The following is a 22,314-nucleotide window of genomic DNA, read 5'->3' as shown; positions in this document are numbered from 1 at the left end:
AGAGTAGAATACTTTTTGACATTTAGGAACATATCAACAGTTCAGGTTGCTAAGCGGGTTTATCGGTGATATGTACGTCGAGGGGGGGGGGCACAAGTGCAATAATTTTATCAGAGCATCCGTCCATCTATCTATCTATCTATCTATCTACCTGCGTATATATTTTGTGAGAAATTCCATATACAACCGCCATCTTTCTTGTTTCGCCCGGCAGCACAGTTCTAGTAGCCGGTTTGTGGTTGGTTTAAATTTGAATGTGTCGGGTGATTTGATTTGGCGCACCGTTTGTATCATGCTATTATTTTTCAGTCTAAGAGAAATTCGGCAAGGGCCAGACTCAACTCAGCGGCCCTCTCTCTCTCTCTCTCTCTCTCTCTCTCTCTCTCTCTCTCTCTCTCTCTCTCTCTCTCTCTCTCTCTCTCTCGAGGGTCAACTCCTTCATGGACACTAAGCAGTCGGTGAACGAATGACACATTTCTTTAAGCAGAGACAACTTATATTGCTGAATCTATCCAAATCAAGGCTGACATTCAAGAACTATTCTGCATGTTTATTTTCCAAATAATGGATTTTATCTCATTTCATTTTGAGTCCCGTTGTGTTCACATTACGCCTAATTATGGATGTCATCTTTCTCGCCGAATTTACCATGAACATTCATGGATCCTTCCAAAGGAACAACGAACTAACATTCCAACAATAAGAATTCGAACTAAAGGCTCCATACGTATGGAGGCAAATCGGGCCACCGTATTGCAAAAGGACTACACCAGAACCAAAGAACTTTCATTGCTGTTACATTGTGAATAAATTTTGAGTTTAAAGGTATGGCTTTTGTTTGTGGAATTCATTTGCTTCTGCAGGGAGGAAATTGAGATGTGTGAGAAAGAAATTTCTTACAATATTTATCGATCTAATTTAAGGGTCGTGATAAAATATTCTTATCTTATATGTGACAATAAAATACACGATATATCCTAACATGAAATGTCGTGCAGACAAGATGTTTTTACAAATATATAACAATAAAAAATTAAGCACAGGAAGAAATTATCAAAAACACGAAGTTTCTGAAAATTATTTAATAACGGCGAAAAAAAAATAGAGATAGACAGAAAAGGCGTGCAAAAGGAGGTTTTTAGCAGAACATTTGGCAAAATTTGGAAAAGAATTATGCAGTACGTATAACAGAGGCGTTAAAATAAAGAAAAAGGAAAAAAGAAAAAACAGAAGGAATGAAAAATGAAATGAAAGCATTTCCAAATGTTTGGTGTTTGTTTTAGAATTTGATGTTTTTACGTCAGAATTGAATTGTTTTTGTAATTAATGAAATGGAAATTACAAATGTAATTACAGGGGAGATCTATGTAGAATTTATTTTTATCAGTTATGTTGCTGTTATTTTTGTTTGTTGCGTGACAGGAATTCTTTGTAATGTTAGTCTGTTTTTGTGGATATTAATGGTTTTACATTTTTGTTTTTACACACACACACGCGCACACACACACACATACACACACACACATACACACACACACACACACACACACTGATTGAATTTGTATGAAAAGTTGTTAAATAAATTTTCTGACAACATAATCGTGTTTTAAATTTGCGTCAGTTCGTTGTTATTCGGTATTTTCTGGCTGATTACGTATATCAATGCCGGCAAATAACAGTTTGTGCGAAATATTATTGTTAAATTTTTAATTAAAATATCTGTATGAGTCGAAAATTATTAATTTGAAATATAGTATACGAAGAAAATGTTATTGTATATTAAGGTGATTAAGTAATTCTGACATTCCTTTTTTTCCGCACTAGGATGGAAAGTTTATTGGCGTATTAAATTTCAATGATGAAATAGTCATGCTATTTTTTAAATTACAATTCAGCGAAGAAAGGAACAACTAAATTCAAATGCAAAAAAAAAAACCCGGAAAAGTTGTAAGCAATTCTGCAGAAATAAGCAGTCTCTACATTGGTCGGTTTGACCGCCCACGATTTTGTTTGAACCTATCAGATTGATTGTTCTTATTAACTGCCGAGGGTATTCTTAGCGCCAAATTTATCTTTTTAGCCCGCCAATTTTCACACAGACAACAGGTCGAAATGGACGTACGAAAACTCGCTCGAGGCTTGTAGCCTCAAAACCTCTTTATCGCATGGAGACGCATTAATGCTCTAATGTGGGGCAAAATGTTATTATAATTTGCAAACACTATTGCCCTTATGTTAGGCGAAATATTGTATTCATCGCACACTGCTGTGTTCTGACTTTCATCATTACTTATATAACGTCTCTCGGAGACGAAATTAAGGTCTACATTTTGACCTGTCCTTTGTTTGCCATTCAGAAAGTTATTCACATAGAACATGATGACTACCGGACTATCAGCATTCATCCTTGGAAGGCATCACTCATCGACGTGTTGCAACGTGGGCGAACAGCGTGGACTATTGAATCCGGCAATCTAGAAGATAAACATGAACTATTACCCTTTCCTGGTGTTACCAGCCCTGCTCGGCAGATATCTAAAGATGACGCATCTTTTGCAGTTTGGATCTTTTTACTTTAATAAAATTTACGTTGAAGTTTAAAGGTGAGCCTGTTGTGATTTCTGGTTGTTTTCTTTCATTCTGCCAATGGCAAAACCGAGGTGAGAGAATATCTCACAAAGTTTAACGATGCGGAAATGCGTAATCGTATTGGACAATAGTTGCTTTTTCTGAGTTCATATTTATTGATATGTGAAGTGAATAGTATCAGTAAGTAAAGAATTGCCTTTTAGAAAGGTTTTATTAACTGTAAAATACACGTACGCTCTTGAAAGGATCGAGCGGGAAAATGAAACAGAGGGCGCTTTTATTATGAATGTCAATCCCAAGGGGGATAACTCTTAACAACAAATTAAATCATAACATTTTCCCCGTCCTAAAGTATTCAAGTAAGGGGTAATTAATTATAGACAAATTTTTTTTTTTTTTTTTTTTTTTACAATCACATAAGAATCATTTTATTTACAAATAACATATGAACCCAAACTGCAGTTTTTTCAGTATTTAGTCACAAAATCCTTATATTTACTAGGGAATTGTCGAACTCGGGACGACCTCCGCACAGATTGGCAGGAATGCTGATTTTCAGTATTATTTTTTAGTGAAATCTGATTTTCTTCAAGATCAGACGATTGATTTTTGTCTTCCTCATGACCAATGTTTTCATTAGTAGAAGGTTCAAATAAAGTCTCTGAAGTAGTAGGATTATTATTAGAGTTTTCTTCATTTGATGAGTTTGGAGCTAAGTCTCGAACGTTGACAGTGGTTTCAGTACCAGAAGGTAGTTGAACATAAGCGTAGTGGGGGTTGACATCTATTAGGGTGGCAGGCGTTACAGGAGGGTCATGTTTACTTGTTTTAGTGTGGTTTCTAATATATATTGGGCCTGGTTTAACCCAAGAAGGAATTGAAATTCCGGAAGCAGATTTACGACTATATTTAAATAGTCTATCATGGGGAGTCATATTAGTGGCAGTACAAAGTAATGATCTAATTGAATGAAGTGCGTCCGGTAGTATGTCTTCCCAATAAGGTAGTTTCATTTGATTAGAATGTAATGTTGTTTGAATGGCCTTCCATAAGGTACCGTTGAGTTTTTCAATCTGTCCATTACCCTCAGGATGGTATCTACTTGTTTTAGAAGTAGCAATTCCTTTTTTGTGTAAAAAATCCTTTATTTCTCTTGCTAAGAAATCAGAAGCACGGTCAGTATGTATCATGTCAGGCAAACCAAAAATTGAAAAGAGTTTGTTTAGACAGTGGATAATGGTTTTGCTTGTCATATCTCTGCAAGGAAAAGCGAAAGGAAAACGGGAATACTCATCAATTAGAGTAAGTAGATATTTGTTGCCATGTATAGAAGTAGGTAGAGGGCCTTTAAAATCAAGATTTAATCGTTGAAAAGGTAATATGGCTTGAATGAGAGTCCCTCCATTGGTATTGGCGAATTTGGGTTTCAGTAATTGACAGGATGAGCAAGAGTCAGTAATATTCTTAATTTGATCCAAAGTAAAAGGGAGGTTCCTCGTTCTTATAAAATGGCTTAGTCTTGAAACACCAGGATGACATAATTGTTTATGTAAATCACGAAGATCTTGTAGATTGTAAGTAAGAGCAGAGATGCGAGAGAATGTGTCAGCAGCAATATTTTCAGGTCCAGGTCGATAAACTATAGTGAAATTGTATTGGGATAATTCTATACGCCAACGACATATTTTGTCATTCTTAATTTTTGATTTTCTTTTATTGTCGAATATGAAGCTGATGCTCTTCTGATCTGTGATGACTTTAAAGTGCCTGCCGAGTAGAAAATGTCGCCACTTACGGAGAGCTTCTACAATAGCGGCTGCCTCTTTTTCTACTGCATGGTGCTTAATTTCGTTAGTATTGAGAGTTCTTGAAAAAAATGCAATAGGACGACCTTCTTGATTTAGTGTTGCAGCAATGCAATAGTTACTAGCGTCCGTTTCTACTTCAAATTCTTTATTTGGATCTACCGTTATTAAAGTGGCGTCTTTTAGATCATTTTTCAATGTTTGAAAAGATTTTAATACAGATGGAGGTAGTGGAAATTCTTTGTTTTGATTTAGTAATAAAATTTTATCAGAAAATTTTTTAATGAATTTGCAGTAATAGGAAAACATTCCAACTATTCTTTTTTGAGATTTAAGATTCAGCGGAGATGGCATTTCGAGTAATGGTTTTAGTCTTTGATAATCGGGAGCTATTTGATTATTTTCTATGGTGTAGCCGAGTAGAGTAATAGAACTAGAAGAAATTATGCTTTTATTTTCATTTAAAGTGATGTTATATTGTTTAGCAATTTTGTAGAATTTTTGAAGATTGTAATCGTGTTCTTCTTGATTTTTTCCACATATAGTTACGTTATCAACGTACACAAAGGTATCGGTTAGATTTTCTTTTTCTATAATATAGTCTATGCTCCTCTGGAAAGCACTTACTCCATTGGTGACGCCAAAAGGAAGACGAGTAAATTGAAAAAGTTTGCCACTTACTTCAAACGCAGTGAATTTACGATCAGCATGATTTATAGGTATTTGGTGATAAGCAGATTTTAGGTCGAGAGTAGAGAAGATGTTATATTGAGCGATGTCGTCTACCATCTTATTGATATTAGGCATTGGGTAAGCGTCTAGTTCCGTGAATCTATTAATGGTATCGCTGTAGTCGACTACCATTCTTTTCTTATGATTCTCATTCGAAGTTACAAGAACTTGCGCTCGCCACGGAGATATCGAAGGTTCAATTATGCCTTCTTTCAACATTCTAGCAGTCTCTTCTTTTATGAATTTGTTGGCGGCAAAAGTGTAACGTCGGGATTTTGTCGCAATAGGAGTAGTATGAGGAGAAAGATTAGAAAAGAGAGGAGGGGGTGGAACGTTTATGGTAGGAAAAAAATTATTCGTGTTTATAGCTCCAATTATAAGTTTGTCTCTAGGACCGTCGAATTTAAGTGTTACTTTTTTATATTTTTTTAAAATATCTTTTCCGATTATTAAATCAATGAAAAGGTTTTCAATGATTTCAATTGTTATTCCAGAATGGGTTTTATCTTTCAGTATTAAATCCACGACAGCTTCGCCAGTTATTTTAGCATGTTGATCGGAAGCAGCCAGAGCTATAGTTTTGTTTTTAGGTATTGTGAAGAGTTTAAGTTTTTTAGCAGTATTTTCATTAATGAATGTTTTTACACTGCCGGAGTCCACCATAGCGTTCACGAAGTGCCCGTTAATTTGGCATTGAGTGAATGTGACATCTTTGGAGTTAGTTCCTAGTCAGGATAGAGAAGGTGAGGGGTAGTCAGAGTCGTCATAAAGAACAGCAGTATGAGTGTTAGAAATAGAAGATTTACACACTTTAGCCCAATGACCATTTTTTTTGCATTTTTTACATTCGGCGTTTCGTGCAGGACATAAATATCGAGGATGACGTGATTTTCCACAGAAAAAACAAACCCCTTTTGGATGCATATTTTCTTTAGTCACAGCTATACGATTGTAGCCCGAAGGATTATTTGTAGCTGCTACAGTAAAGTTATTTGCGTAGCTTATCGAATGCTTTTCTGCTTGTTCAAGAGATCTGGCCGTGGCATATGTGTCTTGTAAAGTCAGTCGTTGTCGGATGGACGAAGAAGAAATTCCACCGATGAAAGCTTCCCGAATGTATTGATTTTTGTTTTCTTCAGCAGAAACCGCTTCGAAGTTACATGTTTTGGCAAGCATTTCCAATTGTAGTATGAAGGCATCTATATTTTGTGTTGTTTGTTGCTTCGTCGTCATCAATCGATATCTATTATAAACAATATTTTCAGGTTTTAAATAAGCGGCGTCCAATGTTCTTAACGCACTATCGTAGTCGGTTTTATCGCTTATTAAATCGAAAACAGAGGCTGAAATACAATTGATCAAGGCAAAGAAATTATCTGAAGTGTTTTCGATTAATCCGTTATTATGTGAGCGGATATAATTCTGGAGGGTTAATTTCCAATGCCTATAGGATTTTTCGGAATTAGGGCATGTAGGTTCCACCTCGAATCTGTCGGGACGTAAGATTCGATCCATTATTTTTTTTTTTTTTTTTTTTTTACAGTTAATAAAATTGAAGTGAATAGTATCAGTAAGTAAAGAATTGCCTTTTAGAAAGGTTTTATTAACTGTAAAATACACGTACGCTCTTGAAAGGATCGAGCGGGAAAATGAAACAGAGGGCGCTTTTATTATGAATGTCAATCCCAAGGGGGATAACTCTTAACAACAAATTAAATCATAACAATATGTCTATGCGTTTAACAATTATTCTGAATTAACTGATCTATCTGAACTTTTAAAATGATAGAAAACTAGCACACCGTTATTTTTGTGGCAGGTTTATAGTAGCGAGTAAAAGTTGATGCTATCTATCTCTTTGTAATATTTGTTTTGGAATGTGAATTAAATAGAATAAATATGAAATGAGGAAGATTTGAACGCAGACTTTATAGAAAAGCGTTACGGAATAGTCTATCATGGTGTTCCTTTTTTTCCTATAGTGACTGCAGTCTCACGGCAAAAAATAACTTTACTCTATTAATATACTAGCATGCATACCCCGCGTTGCCAGGGTGCACATGAAGTTCAGTTTGGACACAGCTGTTATACTAAGAATGTTGATCCCTTTTATCGATACCCTCACAAAAATTCCAAAAATAAAAGAACGGAATCGACCAGAAAAAAAGAATAACCTCCCCATCAGATATTTCGGCAGAAGAGATATGAAGAGAAGCACTTTTTTGCTGTTCGTGCGCTGGATCCCCCTCCCCCTCCAAAAGAAAAAATAAGTCAATTAAAACAACATGAATCAAAATAGAAGCGAGTGCCTGCGCGACCGCAAAAAAAAAAAAAAAAAAAAAGCCGCGGTAGGAAGGAAGGCTCGAAACGTGAAAGAAGGAAAAAAAAAAAAAAGATACGGTCAAACGTTTTTGCCCATCGGACCACAACTGCTTATGAGGTTGCAACGCTGCAAAATAACGTTTTTTTGTTGTTGTTGTTTTTTTTTTAAATAGTTTCAGTTTTTTATGCGTGTGTGACTTGCGAAAAACGAGATGCGAAAAGTGACCCCCTTCCAAAAACTGATCCAGTTAACCACCAGAGAATTAATAGTTTGGTAAATGTTACCTTACGCTACAACAGAACACTGATCACTCTAATTTGTTTTTTTTAGGGGTATTCGAGGTCGCTGACAACGGATCTGGTAATCAAACCCGCCGCAAACTTACCGTTTGCATGGTATGAACCTTTAGGACTTGGAACTATTTTGTGCCATTTCATCGCCGTCGGTAGTGTTTTTCTTACATGATACGTTCGCCTGCGATCACATCGTGTAGGAATCTTTCAAATAAGAAAGTTTTAAAAAATGTGGTCCATTTTTTTTTTTCGTCTTACGTAGTTTTTAATGCTTTTTTAATTGATCAATATATAAAGTTTTCACGAGCGGTTTGCAAAAACATATTTTTATGTTTTTTCGTTCTTTTTGGGGGGGTCCATTAACAGATGCTTCTGCAGTTTAATTAACCGTTTTTGCGTAAGTAATGCGCCGACATTTACCATTTCACAGAAATTCTGTTTACATTAGGGAGAGGGCAGTGGAGGTGTTGGGGCACGTGCGCTCCAGCACCACCACCGCCGCCGCCTCCCGTCCCCTCCCCAATGTAAACAGAATTTTTAATAAAACTGCAGAAGCACCTATTAAACTACACAAGTCCTATAATTGAATACCCCCACTCTCAAAAAAGAACGAAAAACATAAAAATATGTTTGGTGGTTATGACTTTGTAAACCGCTCGTGAAAACTTGTTTTAGATAAATTAAAAAGCATTAAGACAAAAAAACGTACGACAAAAACCACTTTTTTTAACTTTATTTGAAATGCCAAGATTCCTACGCGATATGATAAAACACCCCACTACGCCCGTCTGCACGCGAACGTATCATGTAAGAAGGCGGTGAAATGGCGCAAAATAGTCCCAAGGTCTAGGGGTTAATACCGTGCAAACAGTAAATTTGTGGCGGGTTTGATTATCAGATTCGTTGTCAGCGACCTCGAATACCCCTAAAAAAATTGAAAAGTGATCGATGTTCTGTTGTAGCGTAAGGTAACATTTACCAATATTTTTTTTTCTAATTTTCACACGTGATTCTTTCAGATGGTACCAGTTTCGATCCGGTCCGATGCGACTGACTAAAGTTTTTAGTAAACATATGAACACACAAACGCACAACCACACAACCACACAAATAAACAGACGTTTGATATATATATATATATATATATATATATATATATATATATATATATATATATATATATATATATATACTAGCAAAAGTACCCGTCGTTGACTAGGTTCAAAAACGGCCTACAGAAAATGGACTCTGATTTATGAAAGTATGATAGGTTATGAAAAGCAAGGGTTGTAAAGAGATAGCTTTGAATTTGGGGAGGGGGTGTATCAAAACCAAAGCAAAATATGATGAAAGTAAAAATAAAATAGATAAACCCCATAATTTATTATACCATACCTGTTCACACTGAAACACTTATCACAATATTCTGTGGATCTATATTTAAAAAAAACTTTGTGACATATTTTCATTCTATGGAAGTCAGGCGCGAACGAACACCCCATAATTTTATTATACCATATTTCTTCAAACTGAAACATATTATCAAAGTATACTTATATAGATAGATATGAAAAGTCTTTATTAAAGTGTGTGCTTATTTTCATTCTATGGAGGCCAGGCGCGAACGCAGACCCCACAATTTTATTATACCATCCCTATTTAAGTTAAAACATATTATCAAAGTATTATTATGTACATATATATCAAAAACACTTGTAAACGTTTTTTTTCCATACTTTGTGGACCAGACGCGTGCGCAGACCCCACAATTTTAATGAATCATCATTATGCCAGATCAAACATACCCATTCCTGTGTCTCGATACATCTTCTATTAATATATGAGATCAGTTTTCTATAATAGTCAACCATATAGGAGCCTATTTGTGACCAGACACATACACACATTCAGCTTTATATATATATGCTAGCATGGATATCCGGCGTTGCCTGGGTTGACTTGAAGTTCCGTTTGGAAGACACCTGCTATACTAACCATTTTTATCATGGGCAAGGTGGATACGCCCAACACAATTCCAAAAATAAAAGAACGGATAAAACATGAAAATGTAATCGCCCCCCCCCCCAAAAAAAGTACATGATACCCTCTCCACCAGATATTTTGGCAGAAGGGATACAAAGAGAAGAAACTATTCTTCAGATATTGAGCACTGGAAAGAACCCCCCCCCCCTCCCAAAAAAAAAAAGAAATAATTAAAAATAAATCATTACAACTTTTGTTTCAATAAAAATAGCAGCGAATGTCCGTGTGATCGCAATAAAAAAAATAGCCAAGTAGGCAGAACCCCTAAAAAAATGAAGATCTACCAAAAATTAATTCCAAAAACAATTAAATTAAAATTTTTCTTCATTGTAATCCCCCCCTAATGTAATTTGTCATATTTTGGAGTTCGTTTTGTTTATGAAATTGTTAGGTGAAAGTACAGAGTAGTCTCATTTAAATTAATTAAATTATTTATATTATGTTTTAATTCCGCCCTCCACCACCCAAAAAAATTGTATTTGTCATCCCCCCCCTTCGTTCGCCAAACTTGTAAAAATGCTAGAGGTGACATGTATCCTTGAACGCTTGGTGGCTAAAAGTGGGTTCTCATTTTACGTTAAATTAATATGAAAGTGATCCGCCACATTAAAAAGTTAATTTTCTTTCTTTTCAAAATTTCTTTCATATTATTTATAAAGGTTATTTAAACGTATTAGGCCCAAAAAAGTAGATCTTTATTTTTTTAGGTGGGTCACATCGTAAAAAAATTACCGATTTCTGTATAGCCGTTTATAGAATAATAAAAACAAACACATGAAATCTTTTCTTCAATTTTTCATGTTCTTTTTAATTTTTAAGAAAACAATAAAAGCCAAACATTTTTCTATCTACTCGAAATTATTTTTTCAAGCTAGAAATTACTTTATTTGGTGATAGTTTTTTTTCTTTATGTTCCGAGGGGGGGGCAAATAATTCTAAAACAAAGATTTTAAAAATCGATGTTGGAATAATAATTCCAAATAAATTTAATTAAATATGTTATCAATATAATTATTGTTTCAAATTTATTAAATAACGATTTTTAATGGAACACTTATAACAATTCTCCCGCTAGAAACATTAACTAAGATACCGCTATTTAATAAAATCGATTTTTCTTAATGTAATATGCAAATGAGATGATCTCTTAATTGTATCTAGTTTGCAAGAATCATACTATATATATAAATAAATAAGAGAGTAAAGTAAGGAAGCTTTTGTATATATTAATCAAATTGTGAACAAAGAAAGAAAGAAACAAACAAACAGACAGGAATACGAATTTTTATAAATAGATAGATAGATTAGAAAACTGGGCAAACGATATAAAGTTATAATAGATTCGTTAACCTCCTTCAAAAGCAAATTAAACTATGATTATCTAGTGCGTTATCGTAGACTCAGCTAAATCTGTTACGTTTTAATTTATGAAGAGGTCTGTAAATGTGCATGACAGTAGTAATAGTAGTAATAGCAGTAGAAGTAGTAACCGCACCATTAAAGACACTTGACACAATTTCGGATATAAATAAACCATTTAATTTATGTGAATGGTTATTTATAAAAAAAAAACTTTTTTGTACAAACAAAAAAGTTGGACAATTTGTTTCTTTTTAAATAAAATAGAAGCAGGGTGTGAAAACTAAAGCATTCAACGCGTTAACTTTTGGTTGGTTGGTTGGTTGGTTGGTTGGTTGGTTTTGTTTTACGGCATATCAACCCTTTTCGGGTTATTTAATGCCGAATCCAAAGATTTTGAAGAAAAATCTTTTTAATAGAATATATTTGTTGTTTTCACACCGGTTTCTATTTAACCCATAGTTGGGACCCAAACAGGTACTACCACTCCGGGTCAGAGTGGACCTGGGAGCAATGGTAATTAAAGGGTGGCTCCACACTCCCCAAAGCCCACAAGCTGGGGCCTCACCACTGGATATAGTTTAAGGTCATATCCAGGACGCCCATTGAGGGACTTTTACCCTCTGCAAGGGGGGGGGGGCAGTCGGCGTATTCTAATGCCTGCGTTAACTTTAAGAGATTTATAAACATTTTCACCAAAATCAAATTTACTGAAAAAAAAATGAGAGAGAGAGCGAGAGAGAGAGAGAGAGAGAGACAGACAGACAGAGAGAGAGAGATTGTAATGTGAATGCTAACTTCAAGATTAATTTTTGTTATCGTCGAAAATGTTCAGCTAAATCATATGCAGACCTTACAGGCGACTCGGAACCGCGAGGAAATTTAATATTACCTTGACACTCGCTCCCTCAGAGGAAGCCGGTTCGACCCGCCTAGAGTGCATGCCATACAACAAATTATTTTAGAAGTTAGATTAAGGGATCGAATTCACGTATAAGTTTAATATAAAATGATCACTCGATTTCTGGCCAGATAGCGTTTGAATAGCATGAATGACTAATGAACCGCCCCCTTAAGTAAACACTTCAGCAAATCTCCACACTAACGTAATGTACTTGCAATAACCCTTATCCCTGAGTGGCTTCCGGGCCTTGATAAGTGGTGATCACTGTGTAAAAAAAAAAAAAAAAAAATATTCTAGTTAAATCTAAAAAATAGATTATTCATTATTTGTTTTCTTTTTGTATGAAGGTGCATATGAAGTTAAATGTTATTGGTATTATTAATGGAAGGATTTGGGGGTACTGTTGCCACCTGGACTTAGAGTATGTGGTCGGTTTGATAGATTTTTCTAGAGCACGAAATTTATTTCCCTCATCTAAAAATATATTGTTATATACTCGAAAAGGGTGCAATTTAGATAGATTACCGACCGAAAATGTGTGATAAATATACGTTAAATGTATATATACAAAACTAATCACTCATCTGGAATTCTAAAATATATCTTTTGTTCGAACAGGTAATCCCTCACAAAAAAAGAGGAATTTTGGAGAAGAGTGGGATCTATCTGAGGGTACTTATTTACAAATTTATCAAGAATTAATTTAAATATAGCATTTTCAAATATTTTTTTTTTAAATCCTCTGGTATGCTTTAAACAATATGTAAACTGTAGAATGTATTGTTAATATTTCTTAATGCAACTGTATCTATGTAAAAAGATAATTTCCCCCAAAAGCTACTTTGTCGCGCATGGATGATCGTCGTCTTACGTCAAACCCGAGCGCATTACGTCATGTTCCGAACGCACGACATCATGTTCCGAGCAAAGCCATAAATTAACCCTAACTTATTCCGGTCCAATAGCTCAACCAGTATTAAAAGAAAAAAAAATGTGTAAAACTCGTTGTTTCATTGTTTATGTTTCTTACAATTTTTAGTTTATTCATAAGAAGACTAGCGGGGGTACCCGGCGTTGCCCGAGTGTTTGTTTCCGGGACGGGGGGGAAGTTTTAAAAAATGTTATGGTAGGTAAGTAGGAAGGATCAAACCCGGAGTCATGAGTAAAAGTAGGAAAATAAAGTGTGAAAAAAAACAAAAAACATCTGCAACGTTAACAGTTCGGCCACCAAGAAAAGTCCATTCCAGTTGTTTAGGAAAAAAAAAACAAAAAGAAAACGACTACGGTAGGTCGGCGCGAACGTGAAAACATAATGTGAATTGTCCAGCACGCTAACCACTACGCCACAGAGCACTGCAGCTTAGTTTAGTGATTTTAAATAACTTCACATGAAAGAACTACGAAGCCAAACCGGTGTTCTCTTCTCAACTGTTCCTTGTGAACGATCCCCAAACGGTGTTAAGTGGTGGCAGGGGGAGGAGGAATTTATTAGAGAGAAAATATTTTACCACTTCCATTGATCTTAACCGATTTTGGCCGTGACTTCTCAGCAGAAAAAGTATAGAAATCCAAGATTATCGAGGAATTTGAGAAATAATAAGCCTATAACACACCTCAGATATTGTTCTGCCGTTTGTGCATATTATATTTGCATGAAATATCTTGATTTTTAATCCTATTAAGGTCAAAATCCGACGGGAAAAAATGAGTTCATTTTATTTATATAGAAGATAGATAGATAGAAGAAGATGAGAAGAAGATACAAAAAAAAACAACAATTTACTAAGAGAACAAAAATATATTAATTTTTAACTTTGCCGTTGAAATAAAAAATTTCATTGATTTTCTTCAAAAAGTAAATAATTTGCCATAAAAAGTAAATGGTGAGTATTTTTCTTTAATTGTTCTTTTTTATTGAAAAGCTTTCTCGTGTTTATGTATTTCTGAGTCAAAAAAGTCAATTTTGCCTAGTAGTGGGGCAGGTTATCTCAATATTCCATAAGAATTTTTCACTAAGTGAGACAAGAACCAAAATTCGCACAGATGACGGTCAGAACATACATTTTAAGAAAAGAACGTTAGCCATCAGAAAATTCAAGATGGCTGCCAGTTTTCAAGGTGGCTGCAGAAGCAAACCTGACTAATTCCAATTTTTGTGCTTGTATCACCAATTGAAAGATAGTATCAGCAATCTCCCCCACTATTGTTTGAAAAGGTCAGAAAACAATTTTCACCCAAAATAAGTTCTCTATTTACGATAAAAAATTAAGAAAAAGAAATAATTGTTTAGAAGCGAGACGAGTGTATAGTGTTAATGATTAATTAATAATAACATACGGATCTAGATTGTTCTCTGTGAACGAAGGAAATCTGTAAAACGTATTATTTTCTTTTTCTTTTTTGAAAAAATAATTGATAAAATGAATAAAACCTTGGACTATGGAATATAGAAAATTGTTATATATAGAGAGAAAATTGTTACATATATATATATATATATATATATATATATATATATATATATATATATATATATATATATATTATATATATATATATATATATATATATATATATATATATATATATATATATATATTGGCAGCAAGTCATTATTGAGGCTTGGTGTATTTATATATATTTCCTTTTTTTTGCTATAAAGGTGGGTGAAAAAGGGTTGCGGGTTAATTATTTTTACTTTATTTTATTTTTAGTTTCGATTTTTCTTATTTTATGATTTATTAATTTAGTTTCTTCTTAGTTATTAAATACTGTTAGTATAATTGTCCCTGTGTTAAATGAGATCCGGTTTAAAAAGGGCTGCAGTTTTTTATAAGTAAAGAAAAATATGGCCGAGCAACAACTTTTGTGCGCCATTCTATATAATATTCCTGCCGGAATTATAAAGACCGTCTGGAAAATAGAAAAGATATCCAGAAAGATCGGAAAAATGAATACCTCTGTCGTATTCAATTAGCCGTGTCTAAACACACACACACACACACACACTCATATATATATATATATATATATATATATATATATATATATATATATATATATATACTATCTAATATATTTTACCCTTCAAAACTGGAAGATTTCTCTTCTTTTCATATTTCTTCTAAAACACTTCTTCCATGTATTAACAACCATTTCTGTAAGGTCTGACGAGGCTGTTGGATCGTAAACATGGTCCAACAGCCGAAACATATGTAACCAAACAGATAAAACGGTAATAAAAAACATAAAACACATATTTGCTCTGAAATAGTATTGAGCACTTTCTTCAGGTTTTTACTAATTACCAGTTTTACCAAATATATATATATATATATATATATATATATATATATATATATATATATATATATATATATAAGACCGACGAATTCTCACGAGAATGAAATGCGGAATATTCTGTGTAGCTTAATTGACATATATATATATATATATATATATATATATATATATATATATATATTATAACTTACTATTTACTATATATATTTGTGTTTTTGTGTGTGCGCGCGCGTGCGTGTGATAATACCCTACATTATTTTCAGCTTTTTTGTCTTCTATTTTTTATAGGGTCGGACAGATCTCTCTTCTATCGTCATTGAAGTAATCAGCAACTCCAACGAGAAAACTCTTCAATGAACGTCGACTTCAAGTGTTAATATTTATATAAAAATTAACATCAAAGCGTGACTTCCGTGTCGGATTAACGAAAGGAATATAAACTCTCCAAAATGATTAAGGTTTCAACATTATCCATCGTTGGTGAGTTATGTGTGTGTGTTTTTTTTTAATGTTTTTGAACTTTTTGGATGAGTGATTTGGATTATTCGGACACCTGTTCTCATCTTGAGTGTTATTCTCAAAGTTTCGGCCGATGCAACTTCCGACCTTCTTCGGGTGTAGTTTGTCGTATCGTAAATCTTTCTGTCGAATTCGAGAATGTGCACGAAATTTCGAACGGAACTCTTCGTTTAATCCACGAAGGTAACATGCTTTCGTTCTGTTAGCCATTACCGGGTAGAAGTTTGAAATAATATCAACATGTATTTTTAATGTCTCCGACAAGGAGGCGTGTTGTAAACAGATAGATTACTAAGTCAAATTTAGTTCTAATTTATGCCCTTCTAGAACTCGGAGGAAATTGAAGGTTCAACCCTCACTTCGAACGATTCATCTTTTATGACTCACCCATTTTCATGTTAACATAGCTCCCCTCTTTGGTAGAGCACTCTCGTAAATTATCTTACTCGCTACTTAATTTAGCTGAAATAATGCGAAGCTCGCGATTTGTTTACAAACAAACGTTTGAGCCCTCTACGAGTAGCGGACGGATGTTTATTTAAATAATCGTTCGGACAGGTTAATTTCGGCCACCGATTCCGTAGTCAAGGGGTAGGACTGCCGACTGTCATCACGACGGTTCTAGGTTCGATCCTCGGCTTGGGAGAGGTGTTAGTCTAGCGGCACTGATGAGTTGTGATACAACGAAACAGGTCTGTATGTCGATGACTAAAATATATTTTATATATATATATATATACTGAAATTTAAATTAAAATAAATATAGGTCCATATTAATCTATTTATCATGAGGGCTTATAAACGCTCTTTATAGAAAGGCATTTCGAAGCGGAGAAGAAGAATTAAAAGGAACTAGGTTACGAATATAGGGAAATACGACATCTAGCTTAGGCTACATTACGATGAACATGTAAAATAAATAGAATGATAAATGAAATATAAAACATTGTAAATGCAGAAAAAAAAACAAGTGAAACATGCATTATCCCCTGTGAGTGCACGGTGAACGAGAGACATAAAAAAAAATTAGTAAGCTCAGCATTTGCCCCCCCCCCACCACCACCACCATTTAGCCCCAAATGTCCCCAGGGGACGTCAAATCCTGGTGAAAATGAACAAACTGTGCAGTTGTATGCCTTAACATATGTTCTGCACTATGCAAAAAAAAGAAATGATTAAGTCCATCTTTTGGACAAATATGGTAAAATAGTCCCAAAAATGGAACGTTTTTATTATCCCTAAAAGAGCCCCTGCGGCACATCCAAGAGTTATCACGAAGTATAGACAAACAAAATTATATAGAAATCAGTTAGTTACAACTTTTCAAAAGATTTTATAAAAATACAAGGCATCAATTTCCTTTTCTTTTTTTTTTTTTTTTTTTTTGATAAGCAGAAAAGTGTTAATTTGAGTCATTTTAACTTGACATACACTACTAGAGAAACAACCGGAGTTTTCCCGGAAAATCCGTTCTGTTACTTTTTTTTTACTCATATCATGTTTAATGTTTGTGCAAAATTTCAAGGCGTTGTTATTGAGAAAAGTGCGGACAGGCGAACGGATGAACGGACGAACGGACAAGGGTGAATTTACAAGAGTGAATTTACAGGTTCACCCTCCTTTTGTCGGGGAACCAAATAAAACAAGAAGTAGGGAGATGGTAACTATGATTACATAACTATGGGTTGTTGAAGCTAGAGGGGAGCGATCGGTGTGATTTAAATAAGATGAAATTCAATGCACGGGGTGTTTTAAGGCAAAGGTGTGTAGAGGCTGGAGAAAGTTGCCAAAAGAGAAATACGATAATGAAAACATACAACCTGGCATAGAGATGAAATAAAATATAAATATACAGGGTGCAACAGAAATACCTGCCATATTTTAAACTTTCTCATATATATTTCTAATGGAGTTATGTAAACACCAATAATGTTTTTGTTTGGCTAATAATTTGCAATTTTCTTTTTCAGATACGCTCATAAAGCAATATAGTTTGACTTAGTACAGATCGTACTTTTATTGTGGAAACGTTTTTGAAGAATGGTGAACCTGTAACTGCAACACTGAGCTTTCCGAGTTCATTACAAGTTAGGACGGCATGATGCTCCAGAAAAAAAAATCAAGGTGCTAGTGCAGAGAGTGATCCGGACGTAAATAATAACGTTATTATTTAAAAAGCCATTCTTAACATGGGGAGGGGGGTGTTTATTACCTATTCTATACTTCAACCTTATAATTGAATAAAAAAAAATATCATAAAACTTTAATTAAACTTGGAAATACGATTTAAAAAGTAGCACTCACACCAAAATCAATACAGCTATGGGTTGCAAATTTCAGAGTTACAGGTTCGGCATTTAGAATAAAACCACCTGGAGGCCTCGAAGCGCTTGAACGCCTGGCTGTATTTGAGCTGAGAGACTTCCTGTTACTCAGTTTCCTACATGTTCAGCGCGCAAACATGCATTGGTCTTGGGATTGTCTGATCGGACACTCAGAAGATTTCTATACACTGATATGTCATTCCATCTATACAAATTAACGATTGCTCAGAAACTGCACGAGCTCAACTGGGCAGATCGCTTGGCAAAATGTGGGAGATATTTTTGCCTCATCCTGTGTAAGCAATGATAAAACGTATCTTCCCAAACGTCTTAAAATCCCTTACTATAGATAATCCATTATCTCTATACAGGCCGATATATGTACATCAAATATATTTGTTGGGATATATAAAACAAATAGTCGTACATAACCAAATCAAAAGATTTTGTCGTTTTGTTTTTATCCATTTGTCGCTATATATTTATCAGGTTGACAAGAAAGCTCTTGCTGTTTTCAGCTTTTAAAATCAGATGAAAATATCTCCGCTCCAACAAAAATTTATTGATTGAAATAAGCACCATCAGAATCAACACACTTTTTCCAAAGTAAAACTAGTGTATTTATGCCAGTAACATAAAAATCTTGCGTTCTGGTGGCGATGAAGTCGCTGAAGGCGTTTTTATATCGCTGAGGTTTTTGAAGCATTTCTCATGCAAAGTTGTCGAGGTGCTTGAAAAAGTGGTAGTCGGTAGGTGAGAGGTCTATAGAGTATGGCGGATGAGGCAGAGTTTTGTAGCCCAATTCGTTCAACTTCTGCAGGATCGGTTTAGCAACGTGTGGTCGGGCATTGTCGTGGAGGAGAATTTGGGCTTTTCTGTTGACTAATTCTGAATGTTGTTGTCAAAGTTTCTGGTGCATTTCATCCATTTGTTGACGATACTTCGCTGTAATAGTTTCGCCTACATTAAAAAAAACTGTGATGAATGAGATCGGTCGCACACCACCAAACAGTCATCATGACCTTCTTTTTGTGCGATTCTGTCTTCGGAAAGTATCGTGGAGCTTCGTCGGCGTCTAACCACTGAGCTGAGCGTCGCCGGTTGTCGTAAAAAAAAACACATTTCATCGCAAGTCACAACCCGGTATATTGGGTCAAGTATAATATAATAATAAATACGAAATCTGCATTAATCAAAATATCTGATTTAAGCGTATTTTACGACCGGGCAATGCCGGGGGGCCTGTTAGTCATAGATAATTGTCTAATATATTAATATATTAATATATTAATAACTTCTTGTTTGGCTTAATTCAAAGTTATTCATGTTTTAAGCAACGTTTTTTTTTTCTTTGCAGGTGTTTTTATAGTTTTTCCGATTGCTTTGTGTGTAAGTATTGAATTATCTCCCATTACCTTTATCTTCTTTTCGTAGATCAAACTATTAGCTTTAATAATTTGTTTCGACAGTTTCTAAATACTTGCGTAGCCTGCTCGACGCAGAATACAAAAAGGTGAAAAAGGTCGGTTTTTCTCAGCGTTTGGTGATGTGGATATTTTCATTAAAATATAAATGTTGTGTAATGGTTTCATCTTGATCGTGGCTATCACTATGTTCCAATCGAGCCCTGTGCCATTGAATTTTGAATGCAACCACTTATCGAAGCTACGGGGTTCACCATTTTTATTCCATTTTGAAATCCTCGTACCATTCTCACTTACCTAATTACTGTTGTTCTTGGCCTTCGGGACAAGATCAAAGTGTAGTATCTGTTCTTCAGATGCTGCACTTAAGATAATTTGTACCAGTCAATGGAGGGGAAACCCTCTATACTGGGACAATTATTATTTTTGGTAACCAGAGTGCCCCCTTTTTGCCTACTTTTAGGGGAGCTGGTTTTTACCTCACATTAAAAACGGCCTTGTGCCTAATTTGCTCAGTGGGGGAGCAAATAAATACCATCTGTTCTTCAGATGCTGCACTTCATTTTCTTGTTCTCTTTCGGTGGAGGAGAAATTCTTCACGACTGAGACAATTTTTATTTTTGTACCTTTTCTCCACGTTAAAAAACGACCCTGGTGTCTAACTCTGTCTCGTGGGGAGGCATAGTAAATAGGTACCTAATTACTGTTGTACATTGAAAGAAATGTGGAGATAAAGAGAGTTCTGTGTGAGGTCACAAATGAAAAGCGAGGTTACGAAGAGGCATTTTTCCTTGAATGTAATTGAGCAAAAGACGACTGTAAATCCCACCGTATCCCCCGGCAGGTGAGGGGGAATTTGTATACATGCTAATGTCGATTGGGTACTACGATTCACAAAGATGTCTTCCCTATCCAGGATTTCAATAAAAAGTTAAACTGTTAATTATTGCCGTCTAGTATTTTACAAACGACACTGGTTTGTATCACGCACAGGAAAATAATCTTCTCTTCACACAATTCAAATACAAATTCTTATGAATCGATTTCTCCTTTATAACATAGTTTTTTTTTTTGTTGTTTTGTTTTTTTTTTACATGCGCATCACCACTTATCAAGGCCCATAGACCACTCGAGGATAAGGGTTAAGAGTGTACAGTAGTCAATTGGACAATATAGTAATCGTTAGTAATGGAAATTCGGTAAATTTGTTGACTTAAGTGGAACGGCTCGTCAAGAACTTGTTTTACGTTGGACTTGAAGACAATCAGATTGTAGTCAGCTAGAAAGCAGGAAAGCGGAAGACATTTCCACAGATGTGCAGTTCTAAGAAAGAAGCTTTGTTCATGGAATCTACGTTTAGGTTTAGGCACAGATAAAGAGTGAGGGGAATTATTGATAGTGTTTTCAGCTAAACGAGTGTTTCTTGTGAAAGTTTGGCAAGGGGGGAACCATAGAATGGGGCATGCTTAGACTCAATCACTACAACCGGTTCGATAGGACTTGGGCTTAAATATGTAGTTCTGTATTTAGTAGCTCTATAGAACTTCAATCACTTATGATAGTTCTTCACGACAGTGCCTGTTTCCTTTCTGTAACAATATGAACAAGATCTTCGTAAACTAACTAGATATAATTCCATGGTCAAGTCAATAATTGAACCCATTCGTTCGAAGCGGTATACCCATGTGCCACACCTTTAAGAAAACTTTGTAGGTCAAACCATCTGTTATATTTCACTATTGGCCGGTCATCAAATGTTTTAAGTCTATTAATTTCTAAAAAAAAAATCAATTTTTGTAAATTCTCGATTCATACACTCGTTGACGATAATAAAAACACATACACAGCTGGTTATAAAAATATTTCGTTTATTTGTAAACCAGCCTGGGTGCATGGCGTTGCCTGGGTGTTTGGAGGTGTATGTTGAGAAAAAAAAATGGTAGCAGGTAGGCAGGCTCGACCCCATACCGCGAAGGAGGAAAAGAAAGTAAAAAAAAAAAACGTGACGCGTTAACTGTTGCCCCAATCGCTAAACCGGAAATGACGTGGGTTTAAATTAAGGCTAAACAATCGAAAAGTTTTTTTGTTGTTTCGAAAATATCGGCGAAAAAAGCGACCCCTCCCTGTAGAAAAGTGCCCAGTTGAGGGTGAAGGAATTAATATTTTTAGCCAATCTTTCGATATTTGTCGTCCGAAGGGTCGATCTTCAGAAAGATATGGATCTCGTGAAAATCTGTCGTTTCTGTCGAAAGTTTTTGCGACATACAAACATAAATACATACATTTAAACAGACAGGAGAGATTTATATTATAGATATAATCTTTCTATTATTCGAATGACATATTGACAAGACTAATGGTGTGCGTGACGGGATTGTTGTTGTTGCTGTTTGTTGTTGTTGTTGTTGTTGTGGTGGTGGTGGTGGTGGTGGTGGTGGTGGTGGAGAAAAATATGTTGCTAGCGCCTTCTCGTGTCGCTGTCTCGACTCCGTTCTCGAGTTTCATTTTGTCTCTCTCTTATCTCTTTTTATTTGGCCCAGATGACGTCAACATTCTAATCTGTATTGTTTCGAAAATGTTGTTCGAATTTGCTGACCGGAGACTTTGCAGCCTCGAATTTGACTTCGCTTTGACGCCATCTCCCGGGCCTTACATCCAAACTTGTGACCGACTTTTGTTTGCTGTCACACTCCCGG

The 22,314-nt window shown here is 35.1% G+C and overlaps 1 protein-coding gene across 3 annotated transcripts in view; it reads left to right on the top strand.

The window, feature by feature from the left end:
* LOC145260470 (venom allergen 5-like) overlaps positions 1-22,314 on the top strand; it is an 89,069-nt gene that overhangs the window by 1,849 nt on the left and 64,906 nt on the right. For all 3 annotated transcript variants that reach the window (XM_080118559.1, XM_080118560.1, XM_080118558.1), the window contains exons 2-3: positions 15,640-15,831; positions 19,552-19,583. In XM_080118559.1, the coding sequence (XP_079974685.1) occupies positions 15,801-15,831; positions 19,552-19,583 (63 nt within the window). In that variant the 5' untranslated portion in view covers positions 15,640-15,800. The remainder of the gene's footprint in view (positions 1-15,639; positions 15,832-19,551; positions 19,584-22,314) is intronic.

This window comes from Euprymna scolopes, chromosome 36, assembly GCF_053919585.1.
Source record: "Euprymna scolopes isolate OS-2025 chromosome 36, ASM5391958v1, whole genome shotgun sequence".
In the NCBI taxonomy this organism is placed as follows: Eukaryota; Metazoa; Mollusca; class Cephalopoda; order Sepiida; family Sepiolidae; genus Euprymna; species Euprymna scolopes.
The sequence above is the reverse complement of the archived record's forward strand: the minus strand, read 5'-3'. Positions and strand labels throughout refer to the sequence as shown.